This window comes from Schistocerca nitens, chromosome 1, assembly GCF_023898315.1.
Source record: "Schistocerca nitens isolate TAMUIC-IGC-003100 chromosome 1, iqSchNite1.1, whole genome shotgun sequence".
NCBI lineage: Eukaryota > Metazoa > Arthropoda > Insecta > Orthoptera > Acrididae > Schistocerca > Schistocerca nitens.
Window position 1 is genome coordinate 893,799,209 of NC_064614.1, and position 25,025 is coordinate 893,824,233.

General features: G+C 38.4%; 2 protein-coding genes across 2 annotated transcripts in view; one reads left to right on the forward strand and one right to left on the reverse strand.

Moving 5' to 3' along the window:
* The first annotated feature begins 206 nt into the window (after window positions 1-206).
* LOC126192128 (corrinoid adenosyltransferase MMAB-like) lies at window positions 207-20,688 on the forward strand. Its single transcript, XM_049932582.1, has 5 exons — window positions 207-348; window positions 14,568-14,705; window positions 14,826-15,036; window positions 19,766-19,890; window positions 20,316-20,688. Exons 1-5 carry the CDS (start codon window positions 275-277, stop codon window positions 20,434-20,436), a joined length of 669 nt encoding a protein of 222 aa, XP_049788539.1. The 5' UTR covers window positions 207-274; the 3' UTR covers window positions 20,437-20,688.
* The window catches only part of LOC126192112 (ribosome maturation protein SBDS), a 48,510-nt gene continuing 44,050 nt past the window's right edge, over window positions 20,566-25,025 (reverse strand). The window contains exons 4-5 of the mRNA XM_049932581.1: window positions 22,829-22,996; window positions 20,566-20,814 (exon numbers count right to left, since the gene is read on the reverse strand). Coding sequence (XP_049788538.1) covers window positions 20,686-20,814; window positions 22,829-22,996 — 297 coding nt within the window. The 3' untranslated portion in view covers window positions 20,566-20,685. The remainder of the gene's footprint in view (window positions 20,815-22,828; window positions 22,997-25,025) is intronic.

A 25,025-nucleotide genomic window follows, 5' to 3' on the forward strand; every position in this document is an offset into this window, starting at 1 on the left:
ATGAAAAGATCTTCGTCCTTATAATATGAGCCAGCACTGGGAATGTGTTTTCGGAAATGAAATCTATTATTCTGTACTGATCTATCTATCGTTACGCCACAAACTATATTTTGTTCATCATGCAGTTTTAAATAAAGTCCGTCATTTGGAACTACACAATCGCTGACAACATTTTGTATTCAAGAAACTTCGCTGAAAATCGATATTCCCATTCATCGATGTATGGAAGGAGTACTCGAAGAATTCACATGTTGAAAACGGATACGCAGCCTAAATGGAAGTTGTAAACAAACTGTTATTGAAGTACGCAACTTGCAGAACTCCAGTTATAACACTTATACGGAACCAGTAAGTTGGCTTCTATCAGTAACATTTTTTTCCAACGGTACACTCTGTTGATAGGAGTGTAGTTTACAAACAATTAACGCAAATTCGGCAATTGAGTGTTTCCTCTGCGTTGCGAAACCTTCGTGAATTTCTTCCCCAAGCAGATCAGTATCCACATAATAAGTTATTTTTTAGTTACTAACAATAACAGTCATTCTATTCCTGTAATAAATGGCGTGCTACTTTTGCTTGCCAAGCGGCAAATTCAGTTTTCCGCTGTAAGCTTAGTGATGGTAATAATAAAAAAAAAACTCTTACTTAATGTAACGAAAGCATGTGTTAACTTGAATTAGTTACCCATTCATTATAGAATGCGGTTGTATGCATGAATTTGGTTGTATGAACCAGTAACATTGTAATAGGCCTAATTGTTTTCAGTAAGGGCTTTGCAGATAAGCATTAACATACAGGAGTATTGTTAAATAGGCATACAGATTTTTTTTCGGCGGTCTAATTATTAGCTGAATGATATACGTTCAACTGTTGTGAAGTATACCGTTCTTGACGTTGCGGGTGGGTGTGAACACAGAAAATGAAAACGTTGAAAGTTCGGAACCCCGCCCCTGTCACACTTATAATACGGCCAAGTGTTATGCATTGATGCAAGTGTTTGATTCACTTAAGTTTTCTTAATAATCGTAAATGAATAATTTGTTCACGTAACAGCGACTGACTCGACATTTCATTTATATTGTAGATCATTCATCTCATTTTATTGACTTCGTAATATGGTTGTGATGAGGTTATAATGTCAAGTAATTAGAGAGAACACGAGTTATATATCATAAACATGAAATTCCATAACATATTTGAAAATAAATGTACCTTGTGTAAGATATTACCAGTTATTTATGAAAAGTGTATTGTCCCTATGAAGTGAAACGAAAATAGCTCAGTTTTTGCTGGGAAAGGTCCCTCTCTGTTCTTAATTTTTGTGAGAGGTGACAGCAGTAGTGAAGTTCTAAATATATTTGGAAAACATAATATTTTTATAGTGGATCCATTTGCAGCATTTGGTCTGCAAGTTCATTTTCTCCTTTATTTCCAATCTCTAAACTTAATTTAGCATCCATGCATACACACACAGTAAGGAATGAAATGGGTTTTGAACATTGAAATTATTTGCTTGATGTCATTCATTAGGAAAACTATACAGACAACACCATTCAGCCCAATGCTTTTAACCAGCAAAATTTAATAGGCTAAAGCAGTACCATTGATGATATCTAACCAGTGGACAGTAAGAGAGGAACAACATAGTATTTAAATATACTGGCATTTAAGGCTTCATATTGTGCATCAAACCAGTCTCAGGACTGAAGACCACAACAACAACATTGTGAGATGCATAAACAAATGACTGGATCTAGGTGTTAGGCCTAACCCTGACATGAAAACTAGCTAATAAATCTGAAACCTTTTCTGAGACTGGGAGCCTGTTGCCAGTTATCGCACCAGTATAGTACTCAGCTGTGACGAGTCAACTGTTAAATTGGGCTTAAGAACCAGATTTATCACTAGAATTGTGTAGAGTTTTTTGTTGCAGAACTTTGATATATGTAGTATTATTTCTTAGACTAAAAGCCGATGCAATAGTGCTGATCTTTGTACAGATGTCATAATTGTCATCTTCGCCAGAATGCACATCCAAAACTTACTGTACAACATCTCTCCCCTTCACCCCCTCCTCTTTCACGTCCATAACACAAAAGCCTTACTCATTCTGCAAGATGAATTTTGAATGAGTTACCCAACAGGTATTCCCAGTCTTCCCCCATTAAGCTCATCTGTATTTATTACTGTCACGTTTTCCAAAAGCTATTTAGTGTTGTACCATGTTTTATGAGTTGATGCTGTTGTGCCCTCAAAATTAAATTATTTCATTCCATATGAACTATTTTTGTTGCTTTGGTTGTGTTATCAAAGATGGAATCTGAACTTCCCAAAAATGAATTATGGACTTAGACGCAAGTGTGTAGAAGCGTAAGGCCTTACTGTTGAACTGCGTGTTTTCAAAACTCACTCAGTCCAATTTATGTAATAAATAATATCTAGAATGACCTACATATTTGACATAAAGGAAACTCCTGATTATCCAGTTTAATGCAGACCCATGCAGCATGGGTAACCAAAAACACAGATAATCCAAAATCTTTGTTTTCCTTATTAGTGGTTGTCTTGGATTCGTTTGGTTGACTCTGTCACTCTGCTTCTTGCATGTTGTCTTCATAAGGTCTCTCTCTATCGTCTGTCATTGTTTCGTATCCGTCCTTTCCATTCTTTTATTTGTTCACTGGCTGTTCTTGTGGATACATGAGTGGTCAGGACCCCGAGCTCGTGAAGCTCTCTTTCCTTTCCAGGCTGCATACCTTCCCTTACCACATCCCTCCCTGTCCCCGATCCTTCCCCCCCCCCCCACACACACACCCACACACACACACACCCACACACACACACACACCCCTTCCCTTCCCCTTCTCCCTCTCTTTGGAAGTATGTTTTACACCTACGTCTGGATATGGACACTTATGAATGAATGAAGTGGTTTCTCTTCTTTTCTCTCTACCATGTACAGTATCCGTCCTTACATTGTCCTTCTCTTTTCTTGATTCTTCACTTTACCTTCTTCTCCACTGCAGCATTTGAGAATTCTTTTCTTCTTTCTTATTCTTTGTTCCTGCCTTTTTCTTTCTTTCCTCCCCATGTGTGTCTGAAGACTGACCCACACATAGCCGGTCGCGGGGTAATGCTGCCCCGGTTAGACAGGTAGGATAGGTATGTACCCCCGGTAAAGGCCAGGCCCAGGGAGATGTGATTACCCGAGCTGGTACCTTCCGAACATGCCGATTGGTCCCTCCGTCTGTTTCTTGGAGACTGGTAATCATGGGGGATACTTTCGCAATGGTTCTATCTACTTCTACAACTGCCCAAAAGAGAAAGCTAGATGAGTCTCAGCCACGGACAATTCTTTCATCAGTGCCAAAGTTCTTATTTGTTTCTCGGTCTGACGAAGGTCAAGACTTCTCAACAGTCAACCCTTTCATTATTCAGAAAGGTGTTGACGCAATTACAGGTCCTGTAAAGTATTGTTCCCAGTTGTAAAATGGCACCTTGTTGTTGGTGTTGTAACAGCGACCGGAACGGTCGCAGTGTGGCCGAGAAAGTGCGGGGGACCAACAGAGAGAGGCCCGCAAACAAATAAACGAACGGAAGTGACGGACACGAAACAATGACGGATGATGGATAGAGACCTTATGAAGACAACACGCAAGAAGCAACGGAGTGACAGTCAACCAAACAAATCCAATACGTCCACTAGTAATGAAAACAAGCACACTGTCTGTTGTCGAGGCAATGTGTCAAGACTCGAGCAATGATTAGACTCACTGGCTGAGCGAGAGGCAGGCGCTTAAATACTCTATCAGGGGTGCCACTATTGGCCGCTGGAACCACGTGTTCCACTGTGGCGCCCTCACACTAAATGCAGGCCATGAGGCGCGCGCCGCCACAGTTTACGGCGCGATGGTGCAGAGACCTCTAGGGGTCTTCAACATCCATGAGGTCTGGCGGGGATTCAAATTCCGCGGCGCTCGGTACCAGAGTTGGAAACACAGTGCCCTCCAAGCACACAAATTGCTTCGAACTACACTGTTACACACCTTCCCTGTCTGGGTGGAAGCACACCATACTTCGAACTCATTGCACAGGGTGGTTTATACAAGATCACTCGACGGATTGCCAAATGTGGACATTCAAAATTACCTGTCTGATCAGGGAGTAACGGCTGTACATTGAGTAATGAAAAGGGTTGAAAAGGAATTGGTACCGACTCGCACTCTCTTCTTGACATTTGACATTCAACTTCCATCAAACATTAAGCGGGATATGAGATAATTTCAGTTTGCCCTTACATCCCCAACCCTACGTGTTGCTATTGGTGTCAGAAGTTTAATCACACCAGCCAGTCATGTTCCATACGGCCAAATGCATTACCTGTGGCTGGGATGCCCATGAGGGTGATTGTCTGCCTCCATCCCCTTGTTGCATCAACTGTATGGGCAACCACTCTTCTTTCTCTAGAGATTGTCCTATTTTTGAAGATGAACAAATTATTCAGTAAGTCCGAGTAAAGGAAGAGGTGTCTACATTTGCTGCTTGTAAGTTATTTGCTAGTAGAAAGCCCACTGTGTTCCCAGCGGATAAATTTAGCACTGTCCTCGCCTCTCCTCGACCTAAGGAGGTAGCCACACAGACTTGGGATCTCACCTTTAGCGCCACAGTGGTCAGATCGGCCTACTCACTCGAGTGACCATTTTCCCTGTGTCCTTCGATCACAGCCATAACTGCCATCTATGCACCCAAGATGCTGGAAATTTTCCCTAGCCGATTGGACACTTTTCTTCTCTCTAACAATATTTGATGACTGTCAATTTCCTAGCATTGTCGATCATGTCACTCATGTTACAGAAGTTATTCCTGCAGCTGCGGGGCGTTCAATACCTCGTACATCCCCTTTGGCCCAACGCCCCCCAGTTCCTTGGTGGAACGAGGCGTGCTGTGACGCAATACGTGAGTGGAGACATGCTCTTTGCATTTCCCGCCATCATCCTACATTGGCCAGTTGTATCTGCTATAAGCAGTTAAATGTGCCATGCAGTCGCACCATAACGCAATAGCAAGAAGGCAAGCTGGGATTTCTCTACCAGCTCCTTTAACACCTTCACTCCCTCCTCTGTAGTTTGGAGTCTAATTTGACAGTTAACCAGCACGTCTAGTTTTTCCATGATCTCTGGGCTAACTGTCTTGCAAGATACCTTAGTGAGCCCATTTGAAATTTCTAACTCATTGGGTCTGTACTTTGCTGAGATTTCGAGCTCTTCTAATTACCCATCAGCCTTTCCTGAAGAAAGGAATTGTGCCCTCTTGCTTTCTCCTCTCAAAATCACAAAAACTTTAATACCGTTTTTTCTATGTGGGAACTCTGACACGCACTCTCTTCGTCTTGCTCTTGTGCCCAAGGACGAGATGGCATCCACGTCCAAATGTTGCTGCATTTCCATTCCCCTAGTATGAGTTACTTCCTTCGCCTTTATAATCGAATTTGGACCGACAGTGCCTTTCCCAGAAGATGGCGGAAAGCTATCGTCATTCCTGTTCCGAAAGCTGGAAAGGGCAAACATCACGCCTCTAGTTATCACCCAATCTCTCTCACAAGTAGTGTACGTAAAGTTTTGGAGCATATGGTAAATGGCTGCTTAGGCTCATGGCTGGAGTCCCAAAACCTTTTAACAAATGCCCAATGCGGTTTCCGAAAGCATCGATCCGCAGTTGACCATCTTGTTGCTCTCTCGACTTATATCATGAACAATATTTTCTAAGGTAACGGCAGCTATATTTTTTGATTTGGAGAGAGCATACAATACCTGTTGGAGGACAGGCATCCTCCGCACACTGTTCTCTTGGGGTGTTTGAGGTCGGCTACCCCTTTTCATCCGTGAATTTATGACAGAGCCCACATTTAAGGTGTGGGGTGAATGATACTCTATCCTGTACTTTCCCCCAAGACACCAGGATGCCCCAGGGCTCCGTGCTAAGTGTTGCACTGTTTGCAATCACCATAAATTCAATTATGGATTGTCTCCCTCCCAATGTTTTGAACTCCCTCTTGGTTGACGATTTTACAATTTTCTACAGCTGTCAACGGGCCATCATTCTTGAAAGGCATCTTGAAGGATGTCTCGATCACCTCCTCTTATGGAACATCGAAAGAGGCTTCCTATTTTCTCCCAGTAAGACCATCTGTGTAAATTTTTGGCATCGTATGGTATTTAGTCTGCCTTCCCTGCATCTGGCCCCCATTAACCTTCCATTTGCGGACGTCACCAAATTCTTGGGGCTTTTTTTTTTTTTCACAGAAAACTCTGCTGGTCTTCCCATGTTTCGTATCTTTCGACTCGCTGTCTGTGATCCCTCAACACCCTCCGTGTTCTGAGCAGTACCTTCTGGGGAGTGGACCGAGTGATCCTCCTCCGCAAATGTCGCACCGTAGTGCATTCGAAATTTGACTATGAAAGCATAGTTTACTCCTCTGCACGGCTGTCTATTCTTCAGCATCTAGATACTGTCGACCACCATGGATTGCGTTTAGCGTCTGGAGCTTTTAACACTAGCCCCATGGAGAGCCTTTACGCTGAGACTGCTGAACCTCCACTGTCCGATCAGCAAGCTGTTCTTCTGAGTCGTTACACTAGTCACCTGTCTTCCATGCCTGCTCATCTGACCCATGCCCTTTTTTGCGACGCCTCCTTGGATTTAGGGTATGCAGGCAGCCCTTCCTCTCAACTACCACCGGGAATCCACTTCCATCAACGGCTACTGTTGTTTCACAAGGATAGTAATAGTTTCTCGTCGGGCATTTGCTGCTCTATGCGCACAAATGGAGAATGTCACATTTATTTACACTGACTGCTCCAAGACCACCTTTGGTGTTGGAGGTACCTATCTTATTGAACACCTCTATTCGATTTCGGGCTTCCTAACCAGTGTTCAGTTTTTACTGCAGATCTTTATGCTGTTCTCCAGGCTGTCCAATACATCCATCACCATCAGCGGATACAGTCTATTGTATGCTCGTTTGCTCAGCTCTCTTCCCAACCTTAAAGCTCTTTATCCCATCCACCCTCTGGTCCACCACATTCAGGACTGCCTCCACATGCTCCACTTGGGGGCATTAAGGCAGCTGATGTAGTGACAAAAGCTGCGGTCTCTCTTCTTCAGCCCACTGTTCGCTTGGTTCCCTTTGCCGATATACAGAGCTTTTATGTCATTGTGTTGCTCTTTTATGGCACACACATTGGTTTGCACTTCAGGGTAATAAATTGCGTGACATAAAACCTCTTCCCTGTGCTTGGACCTCTTCCTCTTGGCCTCATTGTTGGACGAGGCAATTTTAACTAGACTCCCGATCTTTTAAGTGGCGATCCTCCCCCACTTTGTCCCCATTGCTCGCAGTCGTGGACGGAGACACCTTTTACTTCAGTGTCCCTATTTTAACCCACTACGTGCCCATTTACAGCTGTCGCCTGATATGTCTTTCCTTTCAGCAGATGATGCGTGCTTAGCCGATTGTGTTCTTGAGATGACATCGGTCATTCGAAGCTCTTTTCGGGGAAAACATCCCCCCTTTAGTAGCACGTTTTTAAGATTTCCTTCTGTTTTTAGTTCCCCTCCTTGAGTTTCGCTCCCATTGCTGTTGACTTAAATTCCTGTTTTTACTCTTCACTAAAGCTACAAAATGAGCACTTATGACCATAGCTGTTTTGCGTCCTAAAATCATAATCCACAAAAAATCCAGAATACACATTTTTTTCTGAAAGCCTGTATTGACTATGTTTCAAGCATGCTACATGTCGCATTTGAAAGCCCACTGCATTATTCACTGAAAACTTAAATCTCTAGTGTCTGGGGTGTGTGTATCTTTCAGCAGAAGCCAAGGATGTCTTGCAAAACACTAACAAAAAGGCTTCTGAAGCTGATGTCGTCGTAATTATGACTGGTACAAATGACATAGCAAAAAACAACAGCACGAACTTAATAAAAGGTTTAAGAAGCACATTACCAAGTATCACACCGAAAAAGTGTTTGTTGTCGATGTTCCATTTAGATATGATCTTGCAAAATAATCCTGCGTAAATCGCGAGGTATTGGAAGTAAACAAACTGCTATATCACCTGTGTTCGAAATTCAAAAATACCACAATCATTAAAGCTAGCGAGTTTGACAGGGAGTGCTATACACGACAAGGATTCCACCTCAACAACCAAGCAAGAAGATTAATCTCGCAACTGATTACCAAAACTGTGAGTAAGAAATGGCCACCTTGACAGTAATACCGCTGCACCAGGGAAACCTGTAAAGCCTGCTGGTCTGTCTGGCAAAATATTAACAGATATGTTCCAGCAGGATCAAAATAATCTTCAGACCATTCACTCTGAGCCCAGAAAACTAGATGTATCCAAACGTTGTCAAAATGGGGCCTGGCTACCAGCAGTAGACTTACAAGACACCATGCATCTTCCCTCTTGCTGTGAAAAATCAATATTATTCATGCACATAAATATTAGATCTCTGAAATATAAAGCTGATGAACTTGGTGTTGTATTGAATGGATACAATAGAATAGTATTGTGTGTTAATGAACACTGGTTAAGAGAAGAAGAGAGAGAACTGTATGTATCACCATGTTTTAATTTAATTACAAGTTACTGCAGACCCAATGAAGGTTATGGGGGTTCCTCAATATATATAAGTGACAACCTAGGGTTGAGATATACTGTGCTTGATGTTAGGGACATGTGTGTTAAAGGCATTCTTAAAGCGGCTGTCATGCTACTACCAACATTAAAACTAACAGTTATTTCAATATACCATTCTCCTGATAGTGACGCAGATCAATTTGTAGAGTGTTTAGATAAACTTATTCACCGTACAGAAAAATATACTGAACACAAGACAGTAATTTTAGAAGATTTAAATTTTGATGTAAGGAAAAAAACACACAAAAATACTGATTTGCTTAACATGCTAAGATCCCATAATCTCTTCTATGTAAATTATAGTCCCACAAGACAACTTTCTTGTATCGACAATTTTATCACAAATATACATAAAGATGATTTTGAATTGGGACTCCTTAATATCGACCATCTGACAGATCACAAAGGTATGTGGGTAAAACTAACAATTAATGAAACAATGGGGGATTGTGAACCAACCCGGTATGTCAGGTTATTAAATGATAAAAGTATAAATAGCTTCAGGGATAAGCTGAAGACACTAAACTGGAATAATATAATATATGCTTTCAACAATGTTGAGGAGGCTTGTAGCAGGTTTGTTTGTACTCTATCTGAAATTTTCTATACCTCCTGTCCAATGGTTACCAAACGAAACAAAACTATGGCAAGAAAGCATGGTCGAACTACTCCATATAGGTGGTTCACACCATATTTACAGAAGCTAAGATTAATGGTTTTGATATGCTATGATAAGTTAAAAAATGGCAGTGTTGACAATGCAATGTATGTTAGCATCAAGAGAGACTGATGATGATGATGATGATGATGATGATGATAAAGTCCCATACTTCTTTACAGAGCGTAGGGGAACGACTCGGGAGACCTGCGCCGCCTTACTAGGCAAGGTCCTAGTGGAGGTGGTTTGCCATTGCCTTCCTCCGACCAAGAGACACTATAGATCACAAATCAGATTAGCAAAATGTAGAGCAAATGATAACTTCATCAAAAACTCCAATAATAAGTGTAAGGCTGGGTGGAGGGTCATTAAAGCAGAATTAGGTACAGGTAGTCATAGTGTAAAAGTTGCAACTGATGTTAATGTCACCCCAGATGAATTTAACCTCTTTATCAATGCAGCAAACCCTAATCCCTCATCTCCTCATAAGAAGAGTTCAAAATCAAATTCACAGTCTACTCAGTGGCAAAGTTAAGTGACTCCAGATCAGAAGATATTTACAGCCTCTCAAATTTTGTGATTAAAAAAATAATCGACTTGATATTTTTTACTCTCTGCACACTCGTAAACTGGATATTTGGCAGTGGTATTTTTCCAGAATGTCTGAAGAAGACAGTAGTAATTCCATTACACAAAAAGGGTGATAAATCCTGCACTAATAATTATTGTCCAATTTCTCTGACACCTATTTTTTTCAAAAATAATCGAATATTCAAAAAACAATATACTAAGTCTCAATATGGTTTTAGGGCCCAGTTATCGACAATTAATGCTGTTGAAAATGTTTTTTCTATTGTGCAATCTTCTTTTGAATCCAAATTATCTGCTGCAGCCACACTAATGGACTTAAGCAAAGCATTTGATTCTGTAAACCACACAATACTGCTGGAAAAACTATGGTGTTATGGCATCAGGGATCGGGAACTCTCCCTCATTAAATCATATCTCAGTAACAGAAAGTAAACTATAAGCTAAAACGGTCAAAAGTCACTGTTACTGAATATCACTAGAGGTGCTCCCCAAGGATCAGTGCTTGGGCCATTACTGTTTATAATATTTATAAATGACCTTCCCAGCAATATGCCATGCAAATCTGTGCTTTACGCAGATGATACAACTTTCATCAATTCAGGGAAGGACATAAATAAACTGAAGGAGCAAAGCTAAGATTTTCTCAGATTATCCAATATATGGTTCGAAGCCAATGAGTTAGCTATTAACTATGAAAAGACTTAAATATATCCTTCAGCTTATCCAATGCTGCTATTGAGTGCACTTCTACCAAACTTCTTGGCATATACTTAGATACGAAATTAACCTGGCAGAGTGACATAGACAACATATCTCGAGAGCTTTCGCGAGTTACCTATCTTCTGAAAAAATTACGCACCTGTGTTTCTGAAAGCCTGCTGATTAATTCCTATTATGCATTCTTTCATTGCCATATTAGCTATGGTATTCTTCTATGTGGTAATTCTCCATGGTCCAGGAAAATTTTCATTTGGCAGAAGAAAGCCATCAGGAGCATCTCTGGGATTACCAAAAATAACATATCATGTAGGTCATACTTCAAAGAATTACAGATAATGACAGTCCCTTCTCTTTTTATGTATAGCTGCCTTTGTACATAAAAGAAAACTATAACAGTTACAACCTTAGGCAGTCCGTTCATAATCATAACACTCGTCAAACATTTAAGATAGACATACCAACAACTCGACTCAAGAAAACACAAGACAGTTATGAATACGTGGGAATAAGGCTTTTCAACACATTACCTGTGCAGGCACATTGTGTCTCTTTTAATATATTTAAAAGTAAGACTAAAAAATGGCTGAAAGACAAAGCTTTTTACAGTGTTAAATAATTTGAAAACTCTTCAAAAATAGACCTGACTTACGAGACAACTTGCAACTGTGTTTGTACCTCTTCCTAAGCTTTTTTTCTCTCTGTAGTTCCACATTTAACTGTTAAACGTGTGGAGAAATCCTTATGTATGTATTCTTTTATTATGCACATTCTTTAAAATGCACACTTTAGTTATGTGGGATATCTTTATGTATCAAATGTATTCCTTTATTATGTATGTTCATTTAAAATGTATACTTTAGCTTTGTGTGATACCTCACAATAGTTATATTTCTTAATATGTAAATTGTACATTACTCATGACGACATCAACTGCATGTAAATGCTTAGTAATGGATAAATAAATAAACTGATAACCTATGTAGGAGTAACTGAAACGTCCGATAGACTACCGGCCATCAACTCTGACCTGACATTTTATCAAGATAGTGGACACCACCATTTCGGCCTTATACAATAGGAGTACCATGATGTCACACATTCAAGTTGGGACCAGTCAGGTACAATCCCATTATGCAAAATATAACAAAATAATTCAATTCTGGCCCAAGCTTCCAGAGTTGATGGTTTGTGTGTGTAAGGTGTGCTTACTTGTGTAAATGAATGGTGTGTGTGTTTCTTTTTCTGACAAAGGCTGAGGCCAAAAGCTTAAATGTGTCTTTTAATTGTACCTGTTTGTAACTTATTGTATTGTTGTTATGGTAATTAGCAATCTCTCTTTTCCTATAGTGCCAAAATAATTAAAAGAAATACATGAAGCCAACAGCTGTGGGAGTAGGGGGGTTTGCGCAGAGAGAAAGAAATGAAGGACATACCTGATATAAAATACATACCCAAACAGATACTTGTTCAAAAATCTAGTAAGCCACCATTACACGAAATCCACAAAATTGGTATCAGAAATTTCATTAGAGCCACACAACTCGAAGAAAGGTACGACATCATTAAAAAGCATCTCACTCCAAAAGCTGTGATACCAAGAAACAACAACTTGCTCCCAAAAAAATGGTACTGAAACCTTCACCTATGGAAGTAGAATAAACTCCACATTATGGATAGACCAAAACCTGCTACACTAACTATTGTCGAAAACTTCACTTAACCAAAACAGCTAGACCGAAGTTAAAGATACCAAAAACTTGCTGATCAAACCTAATAGAAACCTAACTTGATTGAAATAGTGAGAACAATTAAACTTCCACATGCTTAAACAAAACTCAGTCATGCACATAAATTAACACACACTTGCAATGCTAACAATAAATGGAAAAAGAATGTAAAAAACATACTTAAGAAAATTGGATGACACACACAACCATACAGGCACAAAGAACTAATACACAATTGGAATGAAAGTAAATCTAATCTAATCTAGTTAACACACACACACACACACACACACACACACACACACAAACAAACAAACAAGTAATTAAAAGGCTAGAATGTTCCATTTAATGAATTATTTTTTTTTCCATTGTATATGTAGTGCATTTACAATTCATATTTTTTCTAGGGTATGACAGCATTTCCACTATAGCATTGTTGTGTGTGTAAATGTTGTAAAAGTGATCTTTGTACTTTTCTTCTGTGGTTTGTCTGTGTGTTACCTTGCTGCTCTTTACTCTGAAGCAACCATTTTGAATCCTAGTGGTAAAATAAATTATTGCCATTACTTGATCAACAAGGGCAGGGTTAGCAGACTGACACAGTATTCTGGGTTAAATTCCAAACCTCCTCAGTGTCTCATAGAATGTGGGTGTAAAACAGGATAGTTACTTGTCTGTTGGATAGAATTGTTACATCCAGTGACTACTTTGAGTAATAGCTATATGTGAGCACCAAAGTTCTCCTCCTTCCTTCCGTCACCACCATAACTTTTTGAGGAAGGCAAATTTCAATTTTTGTTCATGATGCGGTGTTGCCTTACTACAGAATATGTGTAGTAATATAAGTTGCAGAAAAAACTTATTTGTTGTCTCTTGGGAGGGGTAGATGTTGAGAGATTGAAGATAAGTGAACAATAGTAGTGGATCGATCTGTCGCTGCTAACACGCATTCCCAGAAGACATTCAGCCCAGTGGGTGTGAGAGAGAATCGACAAAAGTGACAAGTTGTATAACTTTAGATTATCATTCACTTGTTTCAGGTTGGTACCAACCTGAACCCATCAGAGAATGCATTGTACATTGGCATTGTTGTCGTAATTCTGCGTTGTCAACTCTGCATCTCACCTGCGTTCATACATGAAAGCAGACAACATACTACTACTACTACTACTACTACGTGATCAGGCCCAGTGGACCGCACGCATCTACAAGTTTCCTCCTCCACTGTATTCTGTCCATTGCTGCTATCCGCCATTCGTCCACATCTATTGACATTTGTTTTAAATCTTCATGGAGTCCATCCCTCCAACGCTTCTTGGGTCTCCCTGGCAGTCTCTTTCCTGTAGGTGTGAAATCCAGGAGCTTCCGAGGCCATCTGTGATCCTCCATCCGGGCCACATGGCCAGCCCACTGCATTCGTTTGGCTTTGTCAGCTCCTGCTATGTTGGGCTGCTGGTATAGTTCCTCAAGCTCTTGGTTGTGTCTGATCCTCCATTCCCCTGTATCTGCATCCAGAACTGGACCGAAGATCTTCCGAAGCACTTTTCTCTCAAAGACAAGGAGCTTATGGAAGTCCTGTTTCCGGATACTCCATGTCTCACAGCCATACTAAAGGTTGTTAATAAAATGATGAGTTTATTTTCTGATCTTTGATTGTGTAGTTTTACAATTACTCAAAATTACACAAACCATCAACAATACTAATTCAGCAAATTACGACAAATACAGGAACAGTTTAAATTTGATTATTGGAATGCCTTGTTTGCCTTTTCATAGGACCATTTGATGACTTTTACCTTTTCCCTCCTCTATTGAGATAGGTTAAAGTTTTTGATTGTCGGCAAACATCAGAGACCTGGTCATCTTAAATTTAAGAGCAAATATCAGATTTCTAACCCCTCTAAAAAAAGTCAGCAAACAATTACTATATAACATGTTGCAAACAATCTATTCAATTTCAAAAAATTGTAGTGGCGTTCTACACAGTTGCATTGGCTACAAGCGAAAATTAAATTATAATATTGCTGTATAATTAGGCATACTTCTAAATTGCTAGGAAACTTTTCCCATGCTTTATTTTATTGAAACGGCACATTGGAGGCAAAACACTGTAGTATACTTATTCTTGTAGTTCAGTCAATTGATTCATCACTTATTTGACTGTTTTAGGAGTAAAACGGCAGCAGCTATATACACCAAAAATGGTGATGGAGGACTGACATATGCTGGTTCAGGGGAATTGAAACCGAAGGATGACTCAATATTTGATGCAATTGGAGCAACTGATGAACTTTCATCCTACATAGGGTAAACTCGCTTTTACCTCCCCTCCTTCCACTTACTGACACAAAATGAGAAACAGCACTGTTAATATTATAAACCATTGAAGTTCGATGCAATGTAGTGAATGAAAAAACTTTTTTGTAGATTGGCTCGAGAATTTGCAATTGATGGCCAGCATTCCTATGTGGACAAATTGAACAGAATTCAGTGTATTCTTGTGGATATCAGCACTGCGATTTCTAAATGCTCCAGCTCTGAACTCGTCAGGTTGTCTTCCAGACACACCAAAGATCTTGAAGAATGGATTGATGAATACTCTAAACAGTTACCACCACTTGAGAATTATGTGATACCAGTAAGTAATCTGCACTAGACTCTACTTCTAACACTTTTAAGATTTATCAAACACACAGGCAGTGCACATAATTTCAATAAGGTATAAGAGTGCATGAATAATATAAACATTTCAATACTAATATTCATAACATGAGATTGACAATAAGAATTTTTTCACTTTGAGAACAATATATAACTACTGTTGTCGGGAAGTTAAGACATAAACTAGAAGCTGCCTACCTGTAGATGTGATACCTTGTCTGTGTATGGAAATTTATCATCATTATTATGTAGTAGCTGTATTGATTTATGGCAAAGAGACATGAACTTTCATTGTGATAACTATTGCTCACAAAGGTCAAGAGAGGTGTGTGTTCAGAGGTACTAGGGTGGACTGGATCAGGGACAGACTGTAGTGGATGATGTAATTATGACTGTAATGAACATAAAGTAGAGGTGAGAAGAACATGTACCCAGTGAAATGGGTAGTAGATAAAACAAGGAAGTACTTTTTGTTTGATACACACAAACCTTACCTGTTGTTACAAGAAAGTAAAAGACTCACTGTATCAGTGTAATCATATTAATAATTAATAATATGACATCCAGTGGGGCCTTCTTCAAATATATGAAATTGATTACTAATGTGATATGTGGATATGTTTTGGAGGTGACCTTCATACAGAAATCATCTGCCTCTATAGCTCAGTGGTCAGTATGTGTGGCTGCTAGGAGGATGACCCAGGTTTGATTCCCAGTACTGTTAGCAAATTTTCTGTGGTCGGAGGACTGGACTGGTGTGCATTCGGCCTCATGATGCTAGTTGAGGAGTTACTTGCGTGAGAAACCGTAGCCAGAAATGTGGTGTACCAAACCCAAACACATCAAAACGATGACATTAGCAGGCGATCAGTCAGTTCCTTGTTGTCCAGAAACGGGTGTCCAACATTATCCATGTGTGTGATCCAGTGAGTCATATCCCACCTTCATTGTGACATGTCATGCTTGTGTACAACAAACAAGGCTTACGCTGCTCTCTCCCCAATGCTAGTCAGTGAAATGGCACTTCGATTCTGTGGACCATAAATTCATGGTTTTCTATTGGCATGATGCATGCAACACAAAAATGTCATTGTTTTTAAGGGGGCAGATGTCAAACCTTAACAAAAATATTTTTTAGTGTCTGAGTTGGAATGATGAAGTGACTGACAGCTAATAATGTTTACAGCACAAATAGCAACACTGAACAGGAATAAGCTTGCTAATGTACAAAGATTCTGCTTTGAGCTACATTTTGAAGTATGTGCTATAGAGGTGCCAGACACTGTCTCCAGATTAACAGTTGTGGCAGTTTACAGGGCACCAACTGGTAATTTTGAAGTGTTTGTTAAACAATTAGATACTCTTTTGTTGTACTTAAGTAGAAAAAATAGGGGCATGGTAGTTGTTGGGGATTTTAACATAGATTTCTTGGTTAATTCTCCCTGCAAGGTGGAGTTTGAAAATCTCATGTGCACGTACAACCTTGTTCCCGTGGTTAGCTCACCCACCAGAACCACAACCTCTTCCAGTACTCTCATTGATAACGTTTTTGTTGATCAGAGTAAAGTCAACCATATTAATATTGAAATGGTTATAAATGGTCTGTCTGACCATGACGGACAACAAGTTACTTTCAACAGCTTGGGAATTCCTCTGAGTGACGCCTCACTTAGATGGAAAACAGTAAGGAAAATAAGTGAGGAAGCTATTCAAACGTTCAGATCCAGTCTTCAGCATACTGACTGGACACCTGTTTATCTAGCAGAAACTGCTAATTCAAAATACAATTTATTCACAAATGAGATAGCAGGTACCTTTGAAAGTGTATTTCCAAAAAAGTCATACAGAGTCCAACCTGCTAGGTCTGCAAAAAAACCATGGCTCACTAAGGGCATCATAGCTTCCTGTCAGAGAAAAAGACAACTCTACATAGCATCAAAGACTTCTAACAACCCTGTTCAGCTAAAACATTATAAACTCTACTGTAAAATTCTTACCAAAGTAATTAAAAACTCTAAAAGTATGTGTATAGCATCTGAAATTACTAATTCTGAAAATAAAATTAAAACAATCTGGAATGTGATAGAGAGAAACAGGGACTGTAAGCTACACCAAAGACAAAAATATTGTTTTAACTGTTGACAACTCAGAGATAACTAATAGTGAGGAAATTGCTGAAATCTTTAACCAACATTTTTTAACTGTCTCAACACAGATAGGTTGCCATGGTTCTGTAGATAAAGCTGCCTGTATAATGTAAATAATTTTCCAGAACCTTTCAGTCAAATAAGTGTGCTTCCCATTACTGCCAATGAAATCAAAAAAATCATACAGTCTTTGAAAAATAAACATTCTGCTGGTATCGACGATATTTCAAGCAAGCTGTTGAAGGCTTGCTGTAGTGAAGTGACCGAAGTTTTGTCTCACATCTGCAACACATCCATGCAACAAGGAGTGTTTCCAGACAGAATGAAATACTCTGTTGTCAGGCCCCTGTACAAAGCAGGGGATGCTACAAATGTGTCAAACTATCGCCCTATCTCTCTATTAACAACATTTTCAAAAGTCCTAGAAAAAGCTCTGTACAACAGGATTGTGGCACACCTTGGTGACCTGAACATCATTAACAGTCAGCAGTTCAGTTTTCAAAAGGGAGTTTCAATAGATAACGCAATTTTCTCATTCACAAATGATGTTCTAGAGTCTATAAACAGCAAGAGGCTGCCAATTGGTGTCTTATGCGACCTATCAAAGGCGTTCGAATGTGTAGATCACCAGATACTCTTCAAGAAGGCCTGTCATTATGGAATTAAAGGACCTGTAGGGAACTGGTTAAAATCTTACCTCGAAAATAGGAAGCAGAAGATTATTTTAGATGTTTCAGATAGTGTATCACAATATATAGTGGACTCTGAGTGGGGAATTTTGGAGCATGGAGTGCCACAGGGATCAGTGCTTGGGCCCTTGCTGTTCCTCATATATGTTAATGACCTGCCTTTATCCATCAATAAGCAGTGTAAATTTACAATGTTCGCTGATGATACGAGCATTGTGGTGGATAATGTGTCAACTACTGACTTAGAATTCGAGGTCAATGATATCCTTAAAGAAGTTCTGGGTTGGTTTAGTATTAACTCCCTTTCAATAAACCTGGAAAAAAAAAAAACCAATTTTATCCAGTTCCAGACAACCCACAAAAACCCAAAAGAAATAGTTATCACACAGAATGATCAGATGATAAAGCAAGTGTACTTATCAAAATTCCTAGGCGTATACGTGGACAGTAGGCTGAACTGGGAACATCACGTTCTACAAACACTAAAACGGCTGACGTCGGCAACATTTGCTTTACGAATTTTGTCACGTTTCAATGACATTACCATCTCAAAGTCAGCTTACTTTGGCTATTTTCATTCAGTCATGTGTTATGGCATCATCTTCTGGGGCAATACACCTGCCGCAAAGAAAATCCTCACAGCACAAAAAAGAGCAATAAGAATCATTTATGGTGTACCCCCACGAACCTCATATCGAAATCTTTTTAAACGACTTGAAATACTGACAGCAACATCTCAGTACATATATTCACTGATGTGCTTCATAATAAATAACCCCACTCTGTATGAAACGAATTGCCTACATCATGAACATAACACCAGAAGAAAAGAGGATTTCCACTGTGAGTTAAAGAACTTTACACTTATTCAGAAAGGGGTAAAGTACGCTGGAACGAAAATTTTCAATTCCCTACCCAACAGCATCAAAAGTATAAGGAGTAGTACATCAGTATTTAAACGTAGCTTGAAAAATTATTTACTTGAGACCTCACTTTATTCACTAGAGGAATTCTTTCAGAGAAATAAGTAAAACCCAGATTGGAAAGATGTTTTTAAATTTTTTGACACTGTTTACTGTTAAACTAATGTAATAATGCCCTAATGTAAAAATTCCTGTTTTTCTCATTTCCATTTTTGGGTCACTTTTAAACCCAAAGTGGGAAGTTTTGATTACTGTTCAAGGTTAAAATAAATGCAATAATGCCCTAAATATGAAACTGCTATCTTCACGTTTATGTTGACTAGTTTTTAAGCTAATAAGTATGACTTTTGTGCACTGTTATTAATACTATAACAATGTCTTTATTCTATGTATTTTATTATGTACATTGACACGTTCCACATCTGAGTGACTTGCTCACATGTACAGATCTATGGAACAAGTATATAAATAAATAAATCAGATGTGCACTGTGATTCTCCAAACTGAACCCATTATAACATGGAAAAAGAGTGTGATAGATAACAGGTTTCCACTGAAATACATTTACAGGGTGAACCGACAAAACTGTCTTTCATGCTCCAGTTTTTTAGTTATTGATATTTCGGATGATATAGTATGATCTGGAGCAATCTTTCCAGTCAGGGTAATCAGTATACTCATAGGCTATTTCCTTCACCCAGACTTTGATCAGTGAGGTTAAGTTATTCCCACACTCTTACAAAAGCTGCACTAAATGATGAACAGGGAATTTTTTCCCTGGAAATAATTCAAAAGTTGCATGTTACATACAGTATTTGTCATGTTAAATATTGAAAACACAAGAACAAAATTATTTTCATTTGACTTTTGTAGATTTGCTTCTTATAAATTGCTATAAAATACTCTGTAAATTTGAATTATTTAATATAGTACCGCTTACTTTTTAGGGAGGTGGCAAGGCATGTGCATCACTCCATGTAGCAAGAACTATATGCCGCAGAGCAGAACGTTGTGTTGTGCCTCTTGTTAGGAAAGGAGAGCTACATAATGAAGCACAAGTTTATTTAAACAGGTGAGATACTAGTATGTAAGTTGAAATTTTTCCACCAATTAAATACAGTTCAATTGCAGATATTTTAATAAATGATTACTAATTCTGTTTTAAATTAGCTTCCTTTCAACAAGGTATTGTTACCTCTAGATTTTACTGTAATAGATAATATATTCTAGAACTCAAGGTGGCTAAAATAAAAGTGGTCTTAAAGTGTTTTGAACACACTTGACAGAGTGAAAATATATGTCAGGTAATAAACAGTGAAGTTAGATGTCTTGTTGATAAACAATGGCACAGTCTATTCTGACTACCCTGTAGTTATTGTCTCTGAATCCACTACACTAATTAAATATTAAAACTGTGGTAGAAGAACTGATGTTTCAAGATGTGTAATATTCCAATTATAGTTAGCTAGCAGTGTACACTTATTCTTGTTGTTACAGGTTGTCTGACTTTTTATTCACAATTTCAAGACTGGCAGCAAAATGTGACAAAAAAGGTGAAAACATCTACATACCACGCCCTGAACCAATTGCAAAAGAGAAAGCTGCACAGCAAAAATAAAAGCTGATACTATTCAGGAGAAATGAGTAAGGCTGAACACTTCCAAAGTCCAATCAAGCAGCATAAGATACTGAAATTGTTGATATTTTTGTTTGCTCGAGTTGGCACTTGTTACATTAATCAAAAATAATTGTTTCAAGTTGTTTTATTTGTAACACTTCAAAATATAATTTAGTAAAAGTGTATATACAAATGTGTACATAGGACTGATAAATAAGTTACAAATATTAAATTGTTTTTATAACAATGTCACTCCAGAATTTCTTCACCTTCTACCACTTCCTTCAGGCTTAATAATTCAAGAAGACCATGGCCCTTGGTGTCAGACCTCACAGTTTCATCAATTTGCCGGTAATGTCCAGGATCTGTGAGGCATATCTGGAACATATTGCAATGTGTTAACTGCACAGTCTGCTTATTGTTTTATGGAAAATGGCAATCCTTGAAAGTAGTCTTAACAATTTCCATAGTGCACACAGTGCATAAACACTGCAGTGTGAACAAGATGGAAATTGCATTTCAGGAAAAACAAATATACATGGAAAATTTGACAAGCAAACAGTGAAAGAGAGAGGGAGGGTGGTGTTGTTCTTTTATTTCTTACAAAATAAAATCTTGCTTCATATTTTAGTAATTGATGTGGTACAGTACTACATCATCTGGCATCTTTGGTTGCAAGGAGTATAGTGACAAAACACATTTCTCCATAAATGGATGTGTGTACACTTGCTGCTGTTCTATAGCCAAGACACATTCTGGATATTTTTAGTTGAATTTGTATCCTATTTTTATCTGACACTTATCCTATGTAGAATTGATAAACATGTTAAGGTGATGAAGACAAGAAAGCTCATCCAACTGTAAGATCAAAGCATCTATTTGGAGACTGCTGCACAATCTTCCTTAGTCACTTCTGTTTGTGTTCAAAAGCATATGTAAATGAGGTCTGAAACCTTGTCAGTTACTAAATAGAAACAAACATTACAGCATGGTAACTTGACTGGAAAATCAGTAAGCAAATTTACTCGGAAAGCCATGGACTACTGAAAGACTTGGGGAGGAGGAGTGGTTCGAACAGTTCGAGGGAGATGTACATGGGGAGTCACTTTGTTGCCAAAGCAGATCAAGGTGATTTGTAATAATCTGTTGTGGGCTTGTATGAGGAAAAGTGAACTGCATTGATGTTCATTGCTTGACCATGCCTACCTACTGCGCGCACATGCCAAACTTCATGCGTTGTGTGTGTGAATTTGTTATTCGCAAAAAAAATGAATTGTTATTTACGTAACCATATCTGAACAAGTTTCATTATTTTCAATGTACTTTCTAGCAGTATCATGCTGCTCGACAGCAAGTGTACCCATCTGTATTGACTTAAGAGTAAATGTAACAAACCTCAACGATAATTCAGACTATGTAGTATCAATTTTTTAATTATACAAATATTTTAAATTTATTTGCAGTAACTGTGTTGGAAAATGGTTTTTAGTCCTAGCTGAATGTGGAGTAATCATTAACAAGTAATGCTATAGCAAATGTTTATTTCATTAAAAGTCATTGTATGGCATTTATGCCACAATGTAGGTCATCATTTGACATATGTACACAGTTGTGTTTGATGATATAGCTGTGCGAGTTGGAGGCAGGTTGTCACATACATTAAGACTCAGCATGCGGGAGAGCTTTGCAGCAGGGTAGTCTGTCCTGTGACAGCAGATCGAAGGAACTCCCATACCAGAATTGGCACCAAGAAGCATGATGTCCAGTGATATTTAATGTTTTACTTAAAAAAAAACAATCTCGTTATAAATTAATTTGACAAAGAAAATCAATGAAATGGATCACTATGATAGGTATCCTCAAAGAGATCCCAAAACTTCACCCTACAGAGGAAAGCTGGAGACAGAATCTGTTTAGTTCTAAACAGGTATCACTCATGATCAAATGGGCTAATTCTTTTCATGTAAGTGAAAGTACATAAATTATAATCTTGTCTCAGGAAATGTTAATTTGATCTTAAAAGAATTGGACGGAATGACAGAAGTCACGTTTAATATCTGTGGCATTGAAGACAGCATTTCAGACCTCACGATCATTATACTGATTGCGCTATATTGTCAGACAGAAGAGTTTGTTTCATTTGCGCAACTAAATGTGATGGTTTCCCTTTTTTTTGCGAAGCAAATTTTTAGAACATTACCGTTGTAGCTGCAACAGCGGTCCCAAAAATTCGTAGAGAACTACAAGGGGGACAATGAGACATTATTAGAAGAAGGTATGCAAGGTTTCTTGAACAATTAGTAGAACACTGCAATGAAGGCTGGAAGACCTTACTCATACAGTTTATCCAACATAGCCCTCTATATGAAACTTCATGTATGTTAATACTTACCATATTTAACTGACCATCAGTCCAATCTTCACTCTCTACATTACTACTCAGGCTTGCAATTTTGTCTCTCAACTTCCTAGCTTCTTTACCAGACGCCACAATGCGCAATCTCATTTGCGCTCTCTCGAGTGGAATTGTCGCCTTAAGCTGTGGTATTACATCAAGTGCCTGTAATGTATGAATTTTTATATTAGAATACTATGGCACACACTTTCAACGTGTCCTGAAATCTTTGTAATTGAAAATCCCTAATATTTTGGTTTATGTATTAATAATCAATGCACTAAATGTCACTATAAAACATATATTTCCTAGAACTAAAACTACAGAAATCCATAGGAATACCCCTATCATCATATCTCAACAGTTTAACCACCAATTCTGGAAAGCTATTATGCACAGATCCAAGCTTGATCAATGTATGTTCTTTCAATCTGATTTACATTAATTCACCATTTTAATAGTACTTCCAGTGCTACCTGTTTTTATATCCAACAGGAGATGAATGTTGTACAGTGACTACACAAAAGCAAAATTACACATTATTTCCTAAGCCACAAAGTATCTATTGATTTTTATCATTACACTACAGCTAACCTTTCTGTTACATCATATATCTGGCAAATGTCATAAACATGGAGCTGCTTTGACTGTGTAAAGCATCAACATGATTTTTGTAAAAATACCAAGAAAATAAATGATACACATGTATGAGACCTGATTTTAAACAAATTTATTTATTCATGATAAAAATGAAGATAACACAGTTACTTTCATTTCTCGAATGCAAAGTTGCACCGAAATAATAATTATACTTACTTTCATTTCTGTAAGTTTTATCAGCCATATTAGGTTTTGTGTGTGTGTGTGATATATATATATATATATATATATATATATATATATATATATATATATACAAAAAATCAGTAGAACTACGGCAGACATAAAATGTGCCAGTTCTTGTGTGTTATGCCCAATGTGATGGCTAAAGCAAAGTCACATTTCTTGCCTTTTGTTTATATACAAGCACAACTCACTGTTATAATGTGCAAAACCAAGGAAAATGCAGAATTGAGGAAAACCATGTATAACTGGCATAAATGATTACATTTTTGAAAGATCTTTCCTTTCTTCTCACCCAGAAAAAAATCAAAAATTGATGAACAAGGTGAATTAAATCAAAAGCTGAAGTGCCGTGATAGGCATCAGAATCCAACATGTGAGGATGTGTGTGTTCCTACTGTAGCCAATGGCAGTGCTGCATACTCTGGTGATGCGAGCACAGTGACCTGCAGTGTATCCAGCAGGCGAGTTCAATTTACGTATGTTAATCCCTTTTATATGGTTGACTTTCTTGTCTCAACTGACTACTCGAGGCAAATGCGTCTACTGCAAGGCCTCTGGCATTTTATGCCCTTACTGAGTCTTGGGTGTTTTGAGTGGTCATTTTAATATACATGTCAGCAGTGGAGTTTGGCATCTGAATGGTGAACGTAAGGTTATGAGGATTATCCTTCTCATGGAAAAATCAAAATATAGTAATGAAATGTAGGAAAAAGCAATGACAATAGGGTTTATTAATGACCAAAGCAAAATTCAGAGTGGAATGAGGAACTGTATGTATCTGTTTATAGATGGTTCATACAACAACACAGTAAAGGAATTCCAGTCAGTGGCCCAATTATAAAGGAAAAACCAGCTGCATTTAACAAACAACTTGGTGGTAGTATTTGCAGCAAGCGAAGGTTGGCTATCAAACTGGAAAAAAAAAAGAAAGAAGAAAAAAAGACATGGCATTTGGAAGCTGACTGTCACCGGGGAAAGTCGCTCAGGTAACAGATAAGGATGCTGCTGAGTCTGTAAGCAAGATATGGAAGATAATAGAGGAAGAAGATTTAATTGCTGATGCCTTGTATAATGCTGATGAAACAGGACAATTTTACAAGATGCTTCCTTCAAAAACAATACCTGCCAAGAACGAGAAGGAAGCTTGTGGTTACAAGCAACAGAAACAGTGTGTAACATTAATGGCATGATATAATGCAAATGGGAGTCATAAACTACCGTTTACGGTGCTGGAAAATACCAAATCCACGTTGTTTTCAACACACTGACATAAATACTCATACCAGTGCAGTAATGCACTCAGAAGAAAGTGTGGATGGACAGACACCAGTGAGAAAAGAGCGAAAGA